This window comes from Jaculus jaculus, chromosome 12, assembly GCF_020740685.1.
Source record: "Jaculus jaculus isolate mJacJac1 chromosome 12, mJacJac1.mat.Y.cur, whole genome shotgun sequence".
In the NCBI taxonomy this organism is placed as follows: Eukaryota; Metazoa; Chordata; class Mammalia; order Rodentia; family Dipodidae; genus Jaculus; species Jaculus jaculus.
In genome coordinates this window covers 58,939,324-58,959,844 of record NC_059113.1, presented here as the reverse complement: position 1 = coordinate 58,959,844, position 20,521 = coordinate 58,939,324, and the positions used below count along the sequence as shown (strand labels likewise).

At 41.3% G+C, this 20,521-nt stretch overlaps 1 protein-coding gene and 2 non-coding genes across 4 annotated transcripts in view; 2 read left to right on the top strand and 1 right to left on the bottom strand.

Annotated features, from left to right (window-relative positions):
* Mettl9 (methyltransferase like 9) overlaps nt 1-20,521 on the top strand; it is a 62,329-nt gene that overhangs the window by 13,785 nt on the left and 28,023 nt on the right. For both annotated transcript variants that reach the window (XM_045131558.1, XM_045131557.1), the window contains exons 2-4: nt 2,160-2,350; nt 12,076-12,285; nt 18,854-19,038. In XM_045131558.1, coding sequence (XP_044987493.1) covers nt 2,160-2,350; nt 12,076-12,285; nt 18,854-19,038 — 586 coding nt within the window. The remainder of the gene's footprint in view (nt 1-2,159; nt 2,351-12,075; nt 12,286-18,853; nt 19,039-20,521) is intronic.
* On the bottom strand, nt 6,529-6,635 carry LOC123453809. The gene has a single exon (XR_006632987.1). It is a non-coding gene; the product is annotated as a U6 spliceosomal RNA (small nuclear RNA).
* LOC123453863 lies at nt 10,373-10,477 on the top strand. Its single transcript, XR_006633040.1, has one exon. It is a non-coding gene; the product is annotated as a U6 spliceosomal RNA (small nuclear RNA).

The following is a 20,521-nucleotide window of genomic DNA, read 5'->3' as shown; positions in this document are numbered from 1 at the left end:
GTCAAAACAGTTTATGACCTGTGCCAGAGCCTAATTTCATGCATAGTATGAAGACTTAGTAAATGATTAAGCAAGAACATTTCCCAGCCAACAAAAAAAAAAAGTGTGGGCTGTGAATGTAAGCTGCTTAATACCTTGTCCTATGGGGGTGAGGAAAACAAGGAGTTTTTATGTAATGTCCAAGCAGCAAATAGCAACTTAGCACAAATAAGTCACAACTAGAGACTTTTGATTTATCTAATTTGAGGGTACCAAATAAGTAAAATGATTAATCTTTAAATTTCATGTGCCTGTTTGGCTTGTTTTTGTTGGTTTATACCTAGTTCCTTTTAATGTTGGTGTCTGGAATGTTACTCAAAATTTCATTTAACATTTTGGCAAGTTAAGATGACTGTAAAAATGGTCCATTAAGTGTGCAAGAAGTCATGGGACACTACTGCTGGTTAAATGGCAGATGTTTTAGGTAAACAAGTTTCTTTTTTGACCAGTAGACTCCTTATGGAAAAAAAGAATGGATTACTTTAGAGCAGAAAATGGATAAATAGTGACTTGTCTACAGTTTTATCAGTATTGTCGCGAGCACTCTCAAAGATGATTGGTTGAGAGGATTCCGCCCACGAAGGTCAATGATACTCAGACACTGGTATACTTGCAAAGGAGTTTACTGGGATGAAAGTCACACACAAGCAAGTCCAAACTATCACAACTAATATTATAGCTAATATAATATATAACCAAATTATATTCATCACTACTAACACAAGAATATTTCTAACGAGTCTAACATGTATACAACCTGATAACGCGAGACTTGGGCTGCAGTAACGCGAGACTTGGGTTGCGACGTCTCGGAGGCTTTACGACCTGGCAACGCGGAGTCCGTGCTGTGACTTTTTCTCTGGGTTCGCGGTGTTTTCTCGGTCTGTGGTGTTTTCTCGGTTTGCGGTGTTTCAAGCCGAGTCTTGATCGTTCAGACAGCGTGTCGGGCAGATGAATTCGGATCGGTGACGCGTCTTGCGGAGGTCTCGGTCTGGACTGCTGAGCAACCTTTCAGTCAGTCATAGTGTTGGGAAGACTAAGACAACGGTTGCTGAGCAGCTGGGGTTTTTATACTTTCCACTACTTATCTAGGGTTCCACACACACACCTGCCAATCTCCACTATGTCACCGCACACAGCTTAGTCTTAGTTTTTGCTTACAAGGTTTGACTTTGCATTTTTACTCTCACAAAAAAAACCAAAACTTATTTATCTAAGCTGGCCCTGGACCATATGCTGGTCCTTACATGCTCATAACAACTATATGATTTGTCTTTTTCAGGACATGTTAGAGGAATAACCACTCTTATTATCATAGGTGTCTCACTGTGTGTCTGGTATTGTATTGAGGACTTGCCTGCAATAGCTCATTTCATCTTCATAGTACCTACCAGAGACATCTGTAGTTTACTGAGGAATACTCAGATTAAGTAATTTGTTGAGGCTCCCACAGGAGTGACAGAGCCAGGACTTGGCTTGTGGGCCTGTCACTGAAGCTAACAGTGTACTTTCCCATTCCTTTGGTACATGAACCCTCAGTGAAATGGGAAAGGTTGACTTACTTTGTATCTACAGTTGAAATTTAAAATTTTATTCCAACAAGTAAGTTTTGGCTAGAGCCCATTCCTGGAAATCTACTCAGCATCTTATGAATTGGTCTTCTCATTAGCTGCAATATAAGTTCAAGTAACTCCAGCTTTCTTGAGCTCGTTTTGCCTTGTCTCTAAGCATGCGCAGGCTGTGCTGCTTAGTAAAGCACACTTACTGACAGCGAAGGTCCTCCTCTTTATACCCTTGATGGCGACCAGCGACCTGATCTGGCGACCAGCAACCTGATCTAGTTACCAGATTTGGAGGTGTGGTGTTGGGTTGTGTGACTGTTGGGTTGTGGGATGATGGTCTGGTTCTGCCACCTACTTTGCTACATGATCTGGAAACCCCTTGAGAAGTCACGTCTGAAGAAGTATTTTGTACTTTGTGTGTCACGAGAGCATAAAAGATGATGATTGGCCTATTTGAAGGCCTTAGGTTTGACTTTAGGACTCTGTTTTTTGTCTTTGGATTTTGTAGGTGACACTTCAGCTATGTTTTAAACTTTGTTGTTTTTTTTTTTTTTCTAGTGGTATGCATGCAACAGAGAGAAATTGTGTGAATCGCTCCAGTCTGTCTTTGTTCAGAGTTACCTTGACCAAGGAACACAGATCTTCCTAAACAACAGCATTGAGAAATCCGGCTGGCTCTTTATCCAACTCTATCATTCTTTTGTGTCATCTGTTTTTAGCCTGTTTATGTCAAGAACATCTATTAATGGGTAAGTGAATCTTGGAAAATTTATTCTTTTTACCCTTAGCCCACTGTCTTGCCTCCTATACTAGGTTTTAAAGATTTTTTCATTAGTATTATATTAATTATGCCTAATGGATTTCACCATGACTTTTTTCTTTTTCCTTTTTTTGTTTTTGTTTTTTTCAAGGTAGGGTCTCACTCTAGCCTAGGCTGGCCTGGAATTCACTCTGTAGTCTCAGGGTGGCCTCAAACTTACAGTGGTCCTCCTACTTCTGCCTCCCAAGTGCTGGGATTAAAGGTGTACACTACCATACCCAGCTCATTATTGACATTTTGAAACATAAATATTGTGTATTTTGATGATTTTTATACCCCCTTTTAATCTGCCATACCTTTCCTACTCCCCTGCCTCTTACCAAATTGTCCCCCTTTTACTTTCATGTCGTCTTATTGTTATTATTGGTGTTTTGAGGCAGGGACTCACTGTATAGCCCAGGCTGACCTGGAACTCAGTCTGGCTGACCTCAAGCTCACTGAGATTCTCCCACCTTAGTCTTGAGAGTGCTGAGATTAAAGATGTATACCACCAGGCCTGACCTTTTTTTTAATGACTCAATGAGTTTTACTACAGTTGCTTAAAGGAGCATGGGTAGGGGTGTTTATAGGAGAATGGACACCTGACTAATGGCTATTCCACTAAAGAACATGTCTCTGCTTCCCCATCAACCACTGGCTGCATATAGTTCCTCAGGGAGGGATGGGGCCCTTTGAGTTCCTCCTCCCTCCATGCAGGATGTTCATAGCCCAGTCTTGTACAAACCTTGTATCACAGCTGATAAGAGCTCAAGAGCACACAAAAGTCAGTCTTTGTACCGCTTCCTCACTTCTTGCACCTCTTACATTCTTCCCACCCTCCTCTGTGATGTTCTCAGAGCCTTGGAGGGGTTGATGTAGATGTTATGTTTATGGTTGATCATTCAACTGCCACTTATTCTCCTCACTTTGATCAGTTATGAATCTTTGCATTTACTGCTGCCCATGACAACAAGAAGCTTGCCTGACCAAAGTTGATAGCAGCACTGATCTATGGGCATAGACACAGTTACTAAGAAGGCAGTTTGATGGGCACCTTTTAAAATTTACCATAATGTCCCAGATAATCTTCATTAAGTCTGTATTTGTGTGGTGAGAGATTTGAGTGCTTGCTTGCTTTTATGTACATAGGAACCACCTAGCATTATATTGAAATTTTGCAAGTCTGTTTGTGTGGGGAAGGGCTTGAGAGTCTGCATTTTGTGTCTGTACGTGTGTGTGTTGTGTGTATGTTCGTGTGTATATGGTGTGTATGTTTATATATAGGCATACATGGTGCATGTGTGGAGGTCAGAGGACAACTTCAAGGGTGTTGGCCCTCACTTCCATCTTTTTTCAAGGCAGAGAATTGGTGCGCCAGGGCCTCAGCCACTGAAATTGAACTCCAGATGCTTGCGCCACCTAGTGGGTATGTGCCACCTTGCACTTGCCTCACCTTTGTGCATCTGGCTAATGTGGGATCTGGAGAGTAGAATATGGGTCCTTAGGCTTTTCAGGCAAGCGCATTAACTGCTAAGCCATCTCTCCAGCCCCTCACTTCCATCTTTTATGAGACAAGGTTTTAGTTTTTTTGTTTTTTCAAGGTAGGGTTTCATTCCTGACCAGGGTGACCTGAAATTCACTATGTAGTCTCAGGGTGGCCTCAAACTCATGGCAATCCTCCTGCCTCTGCCTCCTAAGAGCTGGGATTAAACTAAAAATTGTAGACTTGGGCCACCACGCCTCGCCCAAGTCTTCATTTTTACCACACTCCCAGGTAATACCAGTGCTGCTGCTGTAGGCTGCTAGTATGGATCTCAGAGCAGCAAGATTTGGACTCAGGCCCTTAAGCTGAAGATTAATATTTTTGCCTTAAGCATACTTCCCACAGGCAAGGTTTTTAGGGAGATCCAATTACTCAGTCCAGCCATGGCTGACAGCTGTGGAAGAGCAGAGCATTTGTTCTTTCAAAATGTCTAAGTTGACTAGGATTCTGTAAACTTACTATGGAATTCTCTGTCCGTAGACATATAAATCCACAGAAAAGATTTTCTGAATATTATCTGAATATTATCAAGGCTCTAGAAGGAAAGCCAAAGAGAAGGAACCAGGCACTATTCTGTAAAGCCTTGTGGGACTACTGAAGCTAGCGGCTGGCCCACTGTTCTTTTCCCTTGAGGCTTGGAGCCAGTTTCTGCAAAGTGTCTGCATCCCAGTGTATCATCTGGTTCTTAAATCTGTTTTCAGGCACCACAAGCCATCTCTCAGCATTTCTTGTTTGATTTTCCCCATTGTTTGTGTGAAATTGGCTTCTGTTTGCTTTAGCAAACATTTGTTATTTTTATATTGGGAATTGAATTTATACAACTTGGTCTGACATTAAGTTCCTAAACTTAGTTAATACTGATTTTCTATCTTATACCACTTATCCTTTCTGTGGAAATTATAGAGTCACTGTGGTAAGGATTCTTACCCTTTTTAGGGTTCTACCCCTCCTTGAAAGTGATAAAAGCTAGAAACCTTTTCTTCTGACAGTGCTTACATTCAGTGCTTTAGTTTTTAGGGGCTTACCCCTCTTTGAAAGTGATAAAAGGTAGGAACCATTTCTTCTAACAGTGCTTACATTCAGTACTTTATTTATAATTTTTTTGTTCTGTTTTGTTTTTTGAGGTAGGGTCTCACTCTAGCCCAGGCTGACCTGGAATCACTTTGTAGTCTGAGGGTGGCCTCAAACTCACAGCAATCCTCCTACCTCTGTCTCCTGAGTGCTAGGATTAAAGGAGTGCGCCACCATGCCCAGTTTGTAATTTTGGAGGCTTCAAACAAAATTGCTTTCATATTCTCTATTTGTTGGAACCCACTTAAATTTTTTTTTTGTTCTAGAATTTTGCAGTTTGATCAAAGAGGCAATGTAATTGATTTTTTTCTGAGGTAGGTATTCGCTGTAGCCCAGGCTGACCTGGAACTCACTCTGTAGTTTCAGACTGGTCTCAGACTCACAGTTGATCCTCTTGCCTCTGCCTCCCAAGGGCTGGGAGTAAAGGCTTGCACTACCATACCAAGCTTCTGCCTTTATAAAAAGTTTTTTCTTTTTTTTCTTTCTTTCTTTTTTTTTTTTTTTTTTGAGAGAGAGAGAGAGAGAGAGAGAGAGAGAGAGGGAGGGAGGGAGGGACGGACGGAGGGACGGAGGGAGAGAGAGAGAGAATGAGAATGGGCACACCATGGTCTTTAGGTACTACAAGTGAACTCCAGCCACTTGTGCATGTGTGTGATATTGTGCACTTGTATCATTATGTGTCTGGCTTATGTGGGACCTGGAGATTCAAGCAGGCATTCTTGGGCTTTGCAGGCAAGCACCTAACCACTAAGGTATCTCTCCAGCCCTGCTTTTTTTTTTTTTTTTTTAAAGTATATACCTTTTATGGACACATCATGTGTTGTTACTATTGTTTCCCTCTTCCCTGACCCCATTCCACTGAGGACTTTCCTCAGTGGGATTGCTGGTGTTCCCCATGGGGTTGTGGGTTATGAGTTGTGAGTGCCTTTTTTTTTTTTTTTTTTTTGGGTTTTTCGAGGTAGGGTCTCACTCTAGCTCAGGCTGACCTGGAATTCACTATGTAGTCTCAGGGTGGCCTCAGACTCATGGCAATCCTCCTATTTCTGCCTCCCAAATGCTGGGATTAAAGGTATGTGCCACCACGCCTTGTGTGAGTGCCATTTTTTTTTTAAATTTTTTTTTGTTCTTTTATTTATTTATTTATTTGAGAGCGACAGACATAGAGAGAAAGACAGATAGAAGGAGAGAGAGAGAATGGGCTCGCCAGGGCTTCCAGCCACTGCAAACGAACTCCAGACGCGTGCGCCCCCTTGTGTATCTGGCTAACGTGGGACCTGGGGAACTGAGCCTCGAACCGGGGTCCTTAGCCTTCACAGGCAAGCGCTTAACCGCTAAGCCATGTCTCCAGCCCCATTTTTTTTTTTTATATGGAGTCTTGATATGTTGCCAGGTTGTCCTTGAACTCCTGGGCTTCTGAATTCACATGATGTATTTGCTTCGCATGTTCTCTGCCAACCTCATTCTCATTCTACTGGTTTCTTTTTTCTGTTTTTAACTGTCTTTTTTTTTTTTTTCTAAATATGGAACGCTTCACGAATTTGCGTGTCATCCTTGCGCAGGGGCCATGCTAATCTTCTCTGTATCATTCCAATTTTAGTATATGTGCTGCCGAAGCGAGCACTTAACTGTCTTTATCTTCCAGAATTTTACTTGTCTTGTGTCCTGTCCTCAACTCAAAACTTCATTTTGAGGGCTGGGGAGATGGCTCAGTGGTTAAAAGTGCTTGCCTGCAAAGTCTGCTGGACCAGGTTTGATTCCCCAGTATTCACATGAAGTCAAATGCACAAGTGTAGATTGTCACAAGTATCACAACTATAGGAATAATTGAATAGTTACTGTGGAACTTTCTTGAATCAAAATACTTACCAAGCTGTCTTCATGGTGGAAAGGAAAGGAAAGGAAAGGAGAGGAGAGGAGAGGAGAGGAGGGGAGGGGAGGGGAGGGGAGGGGAGGGGAGGGGAGGAGAGGGAAGGAGAGGGGCGGAGAGGGGAGGAGAGGGGAGGAGAGGAGAATATTTTTTTCTTGAGACAGCATCTTGGTATGTCTCTCTAGCTGGTCTATGTCTACCAAGCTGACTTTGAATTTGTGGTAATCCTCCTGTCTGCCTCTGGATTGCTGAGATTACAAGTATGCATCACTATACCTAGCTTAAAAAAACTTAAAAAAAATTATGGCACTGGGGATTGAGCCCAGGGTCCTATAACCAGGGACTCTACTATTGACCTACATTCCCTGGAGAAACTTAACAACTGTTTTCAGAGTTTTTTTGTTTGTTTGTTTTTCAAGGTAGTTTCACACTAACCCAGGCTGACTTGGAACTCACTATGTAGTCAAGTTGGCCTCGAACTCAGTGATCTTCCTACCTCTGCCTCTCAAGTGCTGGCCAGAGTTTGTTTTATAAGGAAAAGACATAACTCTGTAGACTAAATCTAGAAAGAGCTTGTATTGTGCCTAGAAAGCCTAGGATTGTGATAAAGAACTAAAGTTAAGGACAAGATAGCCTTATCATCTCATAGCATGTTTCCCAGTAACCTTGTATTAGACTAAGATAGTATCTTGATTTTTAAAAAATCTTTTGGTTAATTTTTATTTATTTATTTGAGAGTGACAGACAGAGAGAGAAAGAGGCAGAGAGAGAGAGAGAGAGAGAGACACAGACAGACAGACAGACAGACAGAGACAGAGAATGGGCACGCCAGGGCTTCCAGCCACTGCAAATGAATTCTAGATGTGTGCGCCCCCTTGTGCATCTGGCTAATGTGGGTCCTGGGGAATCAAGCCTCGAACCGGGCTTCACAGGCAAGCGCTTAACCGCCAAGCCATCTCTCCAGCCCATATCTTGATTTTTATTGTGTGAGACTTCCCTCTTTATTGTAGGAAGGCAAGCTCTTCTGGTCATGCTCAATAAATAATGCCACTTACTATCCCTCAACTGATTATGACTACTTGTAACTTTCCCACTACCCTGTAGATGGCAGAATTGGTTCTGATTGACAAGGGTATGAGAGTGGGGTCATGGACTTTTTAACTTATTTTTTGACAATTAATCTTTTTAGGGAGCCCCTTGTGCTCCTGTTTGGAAATGGGACAGTCCTGCCCCCTTTTCTTTCTGGTTCCCTTAAATGTAGACTACTAAAGTGACTTGGTGAGTTCTGACCGCAGGTGACCTTCAGCTCTAGAGTTTTGAGTATGATGTCATGGTTCCTCACAGCCAGAGAGATGGCTGGGGAAACATGTTTGTTTATTTCTTATTATTGAGAGAGGGAAAGAGGCAGAGAGAGGGGGGGGGGGGCGGGAGGGCGAGTGCAAGCGAGACCGCGCGAGAGAATGGGCGTGTCAGGGCTTCCAGTACTGCAAATGAACTCCAGATGCATGTGCCACCTTGTGCATATGGCTTACATGGGTCCTGGGGAATTGAACCGAGGTTCTTTGGCTTTAAAGGCAAGCGCTAAGCCATCTCTCCAGCCCCAGAAACATGTTTTATAGAGTTGGAGCAAACTATTGTGTGACTTGTTTTGGTGCTAGGGCATGAAGCAGCATTGGCATTTGAAACTTGCTTCTTCACCATGCTGCCAGGAGCCCCTTCCTGCTGACTCTGGGTCCTGTGTGAACTTTGTAGTGTCTCAGTTCAGTCTCTTCTCAAATGTGCTCTTTTTCCACTAGAAGATACAAATAATTAAGGACTGAAGACAACTTGTCTTTTATGGGACACAGTTTTCTTTGGTAAAAAGTAGTAGTTCTCAGCATCATGGTCATGGCTACTTGTCTATGGAGTCTTTCTTCTTCCCAGTCTTCAGTCTTTGAGCATTTGTGTGGTGCAGAAGATTTACTGGAAATGAATTATTAAATTTGCCTTAACTCTCTTATGGCCTTAATGGGAAAGAGGAGAGGGAAGTTATTACATGAACTGCATCAATATTTTTTTTTCCTTCCAGAAGCTGGACATGCACCATGTTGCATGCATATTCCAATTAGCATTCAGTGAATTACTTTACATTCTGATGATTTCCAGAAAGTGGCAGAACAGTCCAGCTTTCTCTGACATGGGTTCATTATTTTTTTTTTCCCCCAAATACTCTGAGGGGAAGTAGCCCAGAAGCTACTTCGGGTTACCAAGAAAGTCCTAGAACTGGGCTGGTGGTAGCTTCCGGGCCATCAGTGTCATTCCAACTGACAACTATTGTCTTCTATTGTCTTACCATTTGATCCCTTGTTTTGAGTTCCATTTCACTTAAAGATAAGCACTGCTGCTTAAGGAAGTCAGAGAATCACTGGCTCAGACAAACCAGGCTTGAGAGCAAGAAAGCAGGTTTGGAGCAGGGAGTATGCTTCAAATCCCAAGGCTTGCTTGAACTGCAGCTACCTTCTTAGGGTTTGTCTCCACTTAAACTACTCTCAGCCTCTTTTTTTCAGTCATTATTATGGTGTTGAATGGCTTTTAGGTCCCTAAGAAATAATAAGACCATAGCCTGGTATGGTGGTGCACACCTTTAATCCTAGCACTTTGAAGGCAGAGGTAGGAGGATCGCTATGAGTTCGATGCCACCCTGAGACTACATGGTGAATTCCAGCTCAGCCTAGGCTAGAGCAAGACCTTACCGCAAAAAAAAAAACAACCCAATAATAATAACAAAATACCAGCTAGTTATAAAACGTAAACTGACAAATTTCCTTTAAAATTTTTAAAAAGTATTTTTTTATTTATTGATTTATATATATATATATAGAGAGAGAGGGAGAGAGAATGAGCATGAGCCTGGGCACTGCAGACTGATTCCAGACACATGTACCACTTTCTGCATCTGGCCTTATGTGGGTACTGGAGAATTGAACCCAGGCCTTTAGGCTTTGCAATCATGTGCCTTTAATTGTTTAGCTATTTCTCCTGCCCCATTTTTTATTTTTATTTTTTTTAATTTTAGGTATGGTTTTGCTATAGCCCAGGCTGACCTGGAATTTACTATGTAGTCTCAGGCTGGCCTTGAACTCATGGAATCCTCCTACCTCTGCTTCCCAAGTGCTGGGATCAAAAGCATGTGTTACCATGCCCACCTGACTCCTTTTTTTCCCCCTCCTGAGGTAGAATGTGTAGCCCACTCCCAGCAATCTTCCTGCTTCTGCCTAACGAGTGCTGGGATTAAAGTGTGTGCCAGCCAGTCCCTCCCACTTTAAAAAAAAATCTCTTTTGTGCTCGCTTTGGCAGCACATATACTAAAAAAAAGGGGGGGGGGTGCGGGGCATGGTGGCGCACGCCTTTAATCCCAGCACTCGGGAGGCAGAGGTAGGAGGATCACCGTGAGTTCGAGGCCACCCTGAGAATGCAGAGTGAATTCCAGGTCAGCCTGAGCTAGAGTGAGATCCTACCTTGAAAAATGGAAAAAAAAAAAAGGAACGATACAGAGAAGATTAGCATGGCCCCTGCACAAGGATGACATGCAAAGTTGTGAAATGTTGCATGTAAAGAGAGTGGGCCCACCAGGGCCTCTAGCAGCTGCAAACAAACTTCAGGTGCATGAGCCACTTTGTGTTATCTGGTTTTACATGGATACTGGGGAATCAAACAAGGATCGTTAGGCTTTGCAGGTCAGTGCCTTAACCACTGAGCCATCTCTCCAGCCCTAAAAAGTATTTTATTATTTATTTGCAAGTGTGTATGTGTGTACATGCACGTGTGTGTGTAGGTGCCCCAGGGCCTCTTGCCACTGTAAATGAACTCCAAACACATACACCACTTTGTGCATATGGCTTTATGTGGGTACTGGAGATTTAAATATGGGCTGTTAGGCTTTGTAAATAAGTGTCTTTAACTGCTGAGCCATCTCTCCAGCTCCACACTGCTCATTTAATTTAATATTTTTCCTTCTTTTCCCAACCCTCTTACCATTTTTCTATGCCTTTTGGAGTATTATTTGTAAATCTAAAAACATATCATGATGTCTATAGGTATTTTATCACCTTAGTAACTCTGATTGTTTTATTTTATTTTTTTCTAAATAGGGTCTTGCTCTAGCCCAGGCTGACCTAGAGTTAGTCTCAGGCTGCCCTCAGATTTATAGTGATACTCCTACCTCAACCTCCCAAGTGCTAGGGTTAAAGATGTGTGCTACTACACCCAGAAACTTTTATTTATTTATTTATTTTTAAGATTTTATTTTTATTTATTTATTTGAGACAGAGAGGGAGAGAGTGAATGAGAATGTGTGTGTTAGGGCCTCTAGCCACTGCAGACGATCTCCAGATCCATGTGCCACCATGTACTTCTGGCTTATGTGGGACCTGGAAGATTGAACTGGGGTCCTTAGGCTTTGCAGGCATGTGCCTTAACCGCTAAGCCATCTCTCCAGCCCTATGTATTTATTTTTTATTTTAGTATTACTTTTTTTGTTTTTTGAGGTAGGGTCTCACTCTGGCCCAGGCTGACTTGGAATTCACTATGTAGTCTCAGGGTGGCTTTGAACTCATGGCAATCTTCCTACCTCTGCCTCCTGAGTGCTGGGATTAAAGGTGTGCACCACCACGCCACAATTTTTTTTTTTAATTTTTTTTTATTATTTATTTATTTGAGAGCGACAGACACAGAGAGAAAGACAGATAGAGGGAGAGAGAGAGAATGGGCGCGCCAGGGCTTCCAGCCTCTGCAAACGAACTCCAGACGCGTGCGCCCCCTTGTGCATCTGGCTAACGTGGGACCTGGGGAACCGAGCCTCGAACCGGGGTCCTTAGGCTTCACAGGCAAGCGCTTAACCGCTAAGCCATCTCTCCAGCCCATTTTTTTGAGGTTGGGTCTCACTCTAGCTCAGGTTGATCTAAAATTCACTATGTGTCTCAGTGGTCTCAAACTCATGGCAGTCCTCCTACCTCTGCCTCCCAAGTGCTAGGATTAAATGTGTGCACTATCACGCCTGGCAAAGCTTTTATTTTTAGTAATAAAATTCATATAGCATATTTTAATGTTTAATAATTTTATAAATTTAAAAGGTTGTTGATGCTGTTTACTTTGTTTGTATATGGGGGTCCTTAATTTGCATAGGTTCTTCCATTTTTCTCCTTTTTTTTTCCAGGTTGCTAGGAAGAGGCTCAATGTTTGTGTTTTCACCAGATCAATTTCAGAGGCTGCTTAAAATTAACCCAGACTGGAAAACCCATAGACTTCTAGATTTAGGTGCTGGGGATGGAGAGGTCACAAAAATAATGAGCCCTCATTTTGAAGAAATTTATGCTACAGAGCTTTCTGAAACTATGATATGGCAGCTTCAGAAGAAGAAATACAGGTATGATTTTTATAGATATGGTTTGGATATATTTCTTGGCTTTATATGTATTTCTTCTTAAAAGTATATTGTGTGTGTGTGTGGGTATATACATACATACATATGTGTGTGTGTGTGTGTGTGTGTGTGTGTGTGTGAGTGTGTGTACACACTTTTTTTTTCAGTGCTGAGGATTGAACCCAAGACCTTATGCATACTAGGCAGATATTCTACTACTACTGAGCCACATCAATAGAGATAGAATCAGAAGCATGTTCCATGATTAGGAATAAACAGAATGAAGTGGAAGTTTAGAGAGAGGATCTCTCCATGAGAATATTTTTCCAGAGCAGAACAGTTGGTACCACCAAAGGGAAAAAATGAATAGTGAAAAACAGCTTGGAGTAGGTGTTTAGTTAGAGCTAGCATTAGAGCTAATGTGAACATTTTCATTTTAATCATTTTTAGGTCTGTAATTACATCAGTGATAGTAGGACATCTGTATCATCCACCTCCACAAGTTTTTCCTTCTTCTTAACTGAAACTTATTACTCATGAAACAATATTTTATTCCCTCTTTATTTTTTAATTTTAATTTATTTATTTACATGTGTGTTTTGTGCATACCAGAGCCCCTTGCTGTTGCAAACAATGCCAGGTGCATGCACCATTTTCACATCTGGTTTTATGTGGGTAATGGGGAATTGAACCCAGGGTGGTAAGCTTTGTAAGCAAGCACCTTTAAATGCTGAGCCTGACTTCCTCTCCCACTTTTAAACTTTTTATTAACAACCTCCATTCATATTTACAGTATACTCTGATCATAGTCTCCCCCCACTATCATTTTTGCCCCTTTCCTAGCCCTTGAATTTTTTTTAAAGCCCCTTTTCATGTAGGTCTTTTGTAGGTATTGTTAGCTACTGTGAGGTCATGAATGCAACAGCCATTTAATATATGGAAGACAGTATTCCAAAGCACTCTTCTTCCTTTGGTTCTTATGTTCTTTCTGTCATCTCTTCTGTTGTGGCCTCTGAGACTTGGAGGGTGTGAACGAGATGTCTCACTTAGTGCTAAACACTCCACTGTCACTTTTTCTCACTTTGATGAAATTTGCTTCTCTGAAACAAACATCTCTAACCAAAAATGGGAGTAGCATTTATATGAAAATAAATATTTTGAGACCAATTTGGTGGGCATATCCATTTAATCAAACAGCAGTAGAAGCTTCCCCTCATAGGTTACAACCTCTCAGCCATAGGCTTTTCATTAGGTTTTTAGTATCAGGCATGAATTCTCTCTCATGCAGTAGGTCTCAAGTCTAATCAGAGAGCAGTTGGTTTTTCCCAAAACAGAGATGCCATCATTGTGTTAGTTGGCACAGTTTGCCTGTCAAGCCTTCTTTTTTTTTTGGTTTTCTGAGGTAGGGCCTCACTCTAGCTCAGGCTGACCTAGAATTCACTATGTAGTCTCAGGGTGGCCTTGAACTCACAGTGATCCTCCTACCTCTGCCTCCCGAGTGCTGGGATTAAAGGCGTGCACCACCACGCCTGGCCCTCTTTTCTTTAAATATATATATACTAATACATATATATATATATATATATATATATTATAAATATATTACAAATAAATAAATATATATATGTGTATATATATGTGTGTGTGTGTGTGTATATATATATATATATATATATATATATATATATATATATGGTTTTAAACAAATTATTTTGTTGTTGTTTTGAGGTAGGATCTTTCTCTAGCCCAGGCTGACCTGGAATTCACTGTGTAGTCTCAGGCTGACCTTGGACTCAAGATCCTCCTATCTCTGCCTCCTCAGTGCTAGGATTAAAGGTATGTGCTACCATGCGTAATGTAAACAATTTATTTTTTATTTTTATTTATTAGAGAGAGTGGGAGAAAGAGAGGGAAAGAATGGGCATTCCAGAGTCTCTAGCCACTGCAAATGAACTCCAGATGCATGTATTACTTTGTCCATCTGACTTTACGTGCGTACTGAAGAATCGAACCCAGATCATTAGACTATAGATAAGTGCCTCAACCTCTCTTTACTCCTGTTTTTAAAAATAAATCTTTTAAATTATATTTTTATTTATTTTATTTGAGAGAGGCAGATAAACAGAGAATGTGCACATCAGGGCCTTTAAGCTGCTGCAAACAAACTCTAAATGCATGTGCTACTTTGTGCTTATGTGGGTCCTGGGGGAATCAAACCTGAGTCCTTTGGCTTTACAGGCAAGCACCTTAACTGCTAAGCCATTTCTCCTGCCCAAATACATACTTTTTCATTTATTTGCAAGCAGAGAGAAAGAGAGAGAAAGAGATACATAGATAGATAGATAGATAGATAGATGGATGGATGGAAAAGAGATAGAATGGGTGTGCCAGGTCCTCCAGCCGCCTCAAACGGACTCCAGATATATGCACCAATTTATGTATCTAGCTTTTGGTGGGTACTGGGGAATTGAACTCTGGTCATTAGGCTCTGCAGGTAAGCGCCTTAACTGCTTAGTCATCTCTTCAGCTCCCTATTTTAAGTCTTTGCTTTCACTTTTTTGGTATGTGCCTAGAAGTAGAATTGCTAGATCACATGTTTAATTTTTTGAGAATTCACAGTCACATTTCCATAGTAGCTATACCATTTTACATTCCCACTAGCAATATATATATATATATATATATATATATATATATATATATATATATATATGAGTTCTATTTTCTTAACATATTTGGCAATATTTCCTCCCTCTCTCCCTTCCTCCTTTCTCTTTCTCTCTCTCTTTTATTGGGTTTTTCGAAGTAGGGTCTCGCTCTAGCCCAGGCTGACCTGGATTCACTGTGTAGTCCTAGGCTGGCCTCATACAGTGATCCTCCTACTTCTCTGCCTCCAGGTGCTAGGATTAAAGGTGTGCACCACTATGCCCAGTCTTTCTCTCTCTCTGTTAATAATAGGTTATCAGTGACCATCTGGTGCTTGAGAGACTTAGGAAAAAGGGTATTCATTCAGTATGCAATCTGTTGGTTGAGAGGTTTGTATATTGGCTGCTTATAAAATGGGCTTTCCTATTCACATGTTTCTATGGCCTCCCAAGGTAGGATGTCATTCTAGCCCAGGCTGACCAGGAATTCACTATGTCTTAGGATGGCCTTGAACTCACAGTGACCCTCCTACCTTGGCCTCCTGAGTACTGGGATTAAAAGCATGTACTACCACTCCTGGCTGTTTCTACCTTTATAGACTTAAGAGTGGTCATGACATCTCTTTAGCTTTTGGATCAAGACCAGACTGAGTATTTAGAAAACATTTTTAAATCTGTAATCTTAAATTGTTTGGCCAAAGCACTAATGCATATAATCCTTTCATGGTTCATTTTATTGTTTTACATAGGAACTGATGACATTTTTGGCCTGAGTAGAATCTTCATAGCAGTGTTTGGCAACTCTTCCTTAATGAATAATCGTAGTTTCTAAAGTCATGGTGCAGTTCACCTCACTACAGCACAGTGGTTTTGAAGCCCTAACCTGCATCTGTGTCCAGCAGCGCTTCATGCAGTTAGACACCTGTACAACAGGGAATCTGACTCATTTGTTGGCTGGTTATAGACTTGTGTGGAGGATGTTCTAGGTATATTTTAAAAAACAGATTGAGGGTTGAGGGCTAAGGAGATGGCTGAGTGGTTAAAGGCACTTGTTTGTAAAGCCTGCTGCCCTGAGTTTGATTCCTCAGTACCCATGTAAAGCCAGATGCACAAAGTGGCACATGTATTTGAAGTTTGTTTCCAGTGGCAAGAGGGCCTTGGTGTGTCCACAGTCTCCCTCCCTTCACCCCTATCTATCTAATAAATAAAAATACTAAATTAAAAATAGATTGATAAGAAGATGCTACTGAGTAGTTTGTGTTTCCTTTTGTTTTGCTACTCAGAAATGCTGCATTTAAAAGATCACATGGTTGAGCCGGGCGTGGTGGCGCACGCCTTTAATCCCAGCACTCGGGAGGCAGAGGTAGGAGGATTGCCATGAGTTCAAGGCCACCCTGAGATGACAGAGTTAATTCCAGGTCAGCCTGGACCAGAGTGAGACCCTACCTCGAAAAACCAAAAAAAAAAAAAAAACAAAACAAAACAAATAAAAGATCACATGGGCATGGTGGCACACTTGTAATCCCAGCACTTGGGAGGCAGAGGCAGAGGCAGAGGCAGAAGGATCACTTGAGTTTGAGGCCAACTAAGGCTGCACAATAAAACCGGGTCTCAAAAAAAAAGAAAGAAAAAAAGAAAGAAAGAAAGAAAGAAAGAAAGAAAACAACATAACTTTTTTTTTTCCTCTAAAACTGTCCCCATAATGCTTTTATGCCCAAGGTATTTCTCTTGTATCTCAGCCTTAGTAAAGATTGGTTTTCCAGAGATCCTTTTGGCTTCCTTTTCATCTATCACTATCAGAACATCACATATTCTATTTATTTATTTATTTATTTATATAGAGAGCAAGATGTAGAGAGAAAGAAAGAGAAAGAATGGGTATGCTAAAGCCTTCAGCCACTGCAAATGAACTCCAGATGCATGAGCTCCCTGTGCAGCTGGCTTACATGGGTCCTGGGGAATTGAACCAGGGTTCTTTGGCTTTGTAGGCAAATGCTTTAACTGCCAAGCCATCTTTCCAGCCTTCTTCTTCTTCTTTTTTTTTTTTTTAAGATTTATTTATTTATTTGAGACAGAGAAAGAGAGATAATGGGCACATCACGACCTCTAGCCACTTCAAGCAAACTCCAAGACTCATGTACCACCATGTGCATCTGGCTTACATGGGACCTAGAAAATTGAACCTGGGTCTTTAGGCTTTGCAGGCAATTGACTTAACCACTAAACCATCTCTCCAGCCCAGAATATCACATATTCTGATATGATTAAGCAATAGTATATAATTTATAGAATTGTCTTAATGGTGCAGACAGCAAAGACTATAAAAACTTCCCCTTTCTATAGATATACTGTAAAGGATTAAAATTTGTGTGTATGAGAGAGGATTCAGGCACGTATATGCCACAGCATGTATGCAGAAAGGTTAGGGGACAACCTCGGGTTTTGACTCTTGTCTTCTACCTTGTTTGAGATAGGATCGCAGAATTGCTTTATTGTTTGTTGTTTCAGTGACAAGAGACCCTAGCATAAAAAAGAAAAACAAAGATTCTAGTTGTCCTCTGGGAGCAGATGCACCAAGGAATAGAAAATATAAATATGTGATTTTGGCTTAGAGAGATGGCTTACCAGTTAAGGTGCTTGCCTATGAAGCCTAAGGACCCATGTTTGACTCTCCAGATCCCATGTAAGCCAGATAGGTGCACAAAAGGTGAGGCAAGGATACACATACCTACTAGGTGGCACAAGCATCTGGAGTTCGATTGCAGTGGCTGAGGCCCTGGCATGCAAGTTCTCTCTTTCTCTAAAAAATAAATAAAAAAGAAAATATATGATTAAAAAACTTTTGTATGTGTGGTTTTTCAAGGTAAGGCCTTACTCTAGCCCAGGCTGACCTGGAATTCACTGTGGAGTCTCAGGCTGGCCTTGAACTCACGGTGATCCTCCTACCTCTGCCTCTCGAGTGCTGAGTGCTATGCCCGAATGGACATATCAGAACCTCCTGTCACAACAAAAAAACTTGGAGTTTGCAGTAACTAGAGGCCCTGGTGCACCCATTCTCTCTCTCTCTCTCTCTCTCTCCCTCTCTCTCCCTGCCCTCAAATTAAAAATAATAAATATTTAAAAGCCCCCAAACTCCAGACATATGTGTCACTTTGTATTTACTTCACGTGGGTACTTGGGAATCAAACTCACACTATCAGGCTTTGCAAGCAACTGCCTTTAACTGCTGAGCCATCTCTTTAGCCCAATATATATGATTAAATTACATTAAATGTTAAAAATAGGACTCTGGTTCTCCATTGTTTATGACTTTGATGTCTTAGTCTCGTTATTATTTTTATTACCTTGTATTTTCTTTCTTTTTTAAGGTAGGGTCTTGCTCTAGCCCAGGCTGACCTGAAATTCACTATGTGGTCTCAGGCTGGCTTTCAAGTCACAGCTATCCTCCTACCTGCACTCCAAGTATTGGGATTAAAGGTGTGCATTGCCATGCCTGGCTATTACCTTATTTTTTCACACTTCTTTTTTTGTTGTGTTTTGTTTTTGATTTTTTGAGGTAGGGTTTTGCTGTAGCCCAAGCTGACCTGAAATTCACTATGGAGTCTCAGGGTAGCCTTGAACTCACAGCAATTCTCTTACTTCTCCCTCTGAGTGCTGGGATTAAAGGCGTGCACCACCACACCTGGCACACTTCTTTCTTTTGAAGGATATTTGTATGTTTTGATATTTGTAAAGAGGTGACATGGCAAATTCAAAGAAATATGGCTGTTTTTCTCTTTGACTTTTGTATTATTGCAAACAAATTATAAGTACAGATTTTGAGTGCACATTGATATAGAAGACAAAGTCATAGCCTTTATTGACATCTTATTTTTAAAGCTGCCTCTACAAAGAGAATTATCAATCAAGTTCTTGATTTTTTGCAGAGTGCTTGGTATAAATGAATGGCAGAATACAGGGTTCCAATATGATGTCATCAGCTGCTTGAATTTGTTGGACCGCTGTGATCAGCCCCTGACCTTGTTAAAAGATATCAGAAGTGTCTTGGAGCCAACTCGAGGCAGGGTCATCCTTGCCCTGGTCCTACCCTTTCATCCCTATGTGGAAAACGGTAAGTGTGGGCAGGCTAATTCTTACCCAGGATGGCTGTTTATGGATATCTGTGACTTTCATATGGCATACAAATAAATACTGTCTAATATTTCTTAGAACCATTTGAAATTTGAAATGATACAGTTAGTGCATGTAAGTACTACTTTGGTTAATGTTCACCCTAATAGGGATTTTAAAGAATTCTAGTATTTCCCCGGCACTCATAATAATTAATTCTCATCTGGGTCTGCCTGCTCGAGACAGAAAACCTAAAATGCATCTGTTGTGCTCTGGATTTAAATGTAGCTTGAACCATTTGTTTGCTGGTTTATAAGCTGAGTTGAAGCAATAAATAGTGCCTTTTAATCTACTCATACTTACTTGTTAAATGTCATGGCTGTTTTGTTTTGCATTTAGTGTTTCTTGTCTCTGGCTCAAAATGATGAATGCTCTTATTTGTTTTCTCTTTTAAAGACATTCATTCTCCAGCATGTAGCATTTCTTTGTGCCACATGTTGTTTGATCTAATAGTGCTCTGAGGTGGTAACTGATGTTACATACGCAGGATGGGCTCTTCATATCACTTCAGTTTTACTCTGGTTTCTGATACTTACTGTGACCTAATGTCACATTATATAATTCATAATGTGACATTTTAGTCAGTGTGGTTTACATTTCTAAAAAAATAATGTGTGTATTTTTAAGCAGGAAGAGAGAGAGAGAGGGAGAGGGAGAGAATGGACATACCAGGGCTTCTAGCCACTGCAAATGAAGTCCAGATTACCCTGTGCCACTTTTTGCATCTGGCTTTATGTGGGTACTGGAGAATTGAACCCAGGTAATAAGGCTTTGCAGGCAAGCATCTTAACCACTGAGCCATTTCTCCAGCCCCTGGTTTAGGTTTTTTAGGTAGGGTCTTGGAATTATCTATGTAGTCTCAGGTGGCCTTGTACGCACAGTGATCCTCCTACCTCTGCACTTGGGATTAAAGGCGTGTGCCACCATGCCTGTTTTTTAAAAAATATTTATTTATTTATTTGAGAGAGAGGGGAAGAGACAGAGAATTGGTGCGCCAGAGCCTCCAGCCACTGCAAATGAACTCCAGATGCATACACCACCTTGTGCATCTGGCTTATGCAGGTACTGGGGAATGGAACTTGGGTCCTTAGGCTTGTCAGGCAAGTGCTTTAACCGCTAAGCCGTATCTCCAGCCCTTTTTTGTTTTTTTATTTGAAGTAGGGTCTTAGTATAGTCCAGGCTGACTTGGAATTTACTGTATGGTCTTAGGCTGGCCTCAAACTCACAGTGATCTTTCTACCTTTGTCTCCTGAGTGCTGGGATTAAAGGATTAAAGGCATGTGCCACCATATCAGGTGCTCTCTCTCTCTCTCTTTCTTTCTTTTTTTTTTTTTTTTGAGGTAGGGTCTCACTCTAGTCCAGGCTGACCTGGAATTCACTATGTAGTCTTAGGGTGGTCTCAGACTCATGAGGATTCTCCTACC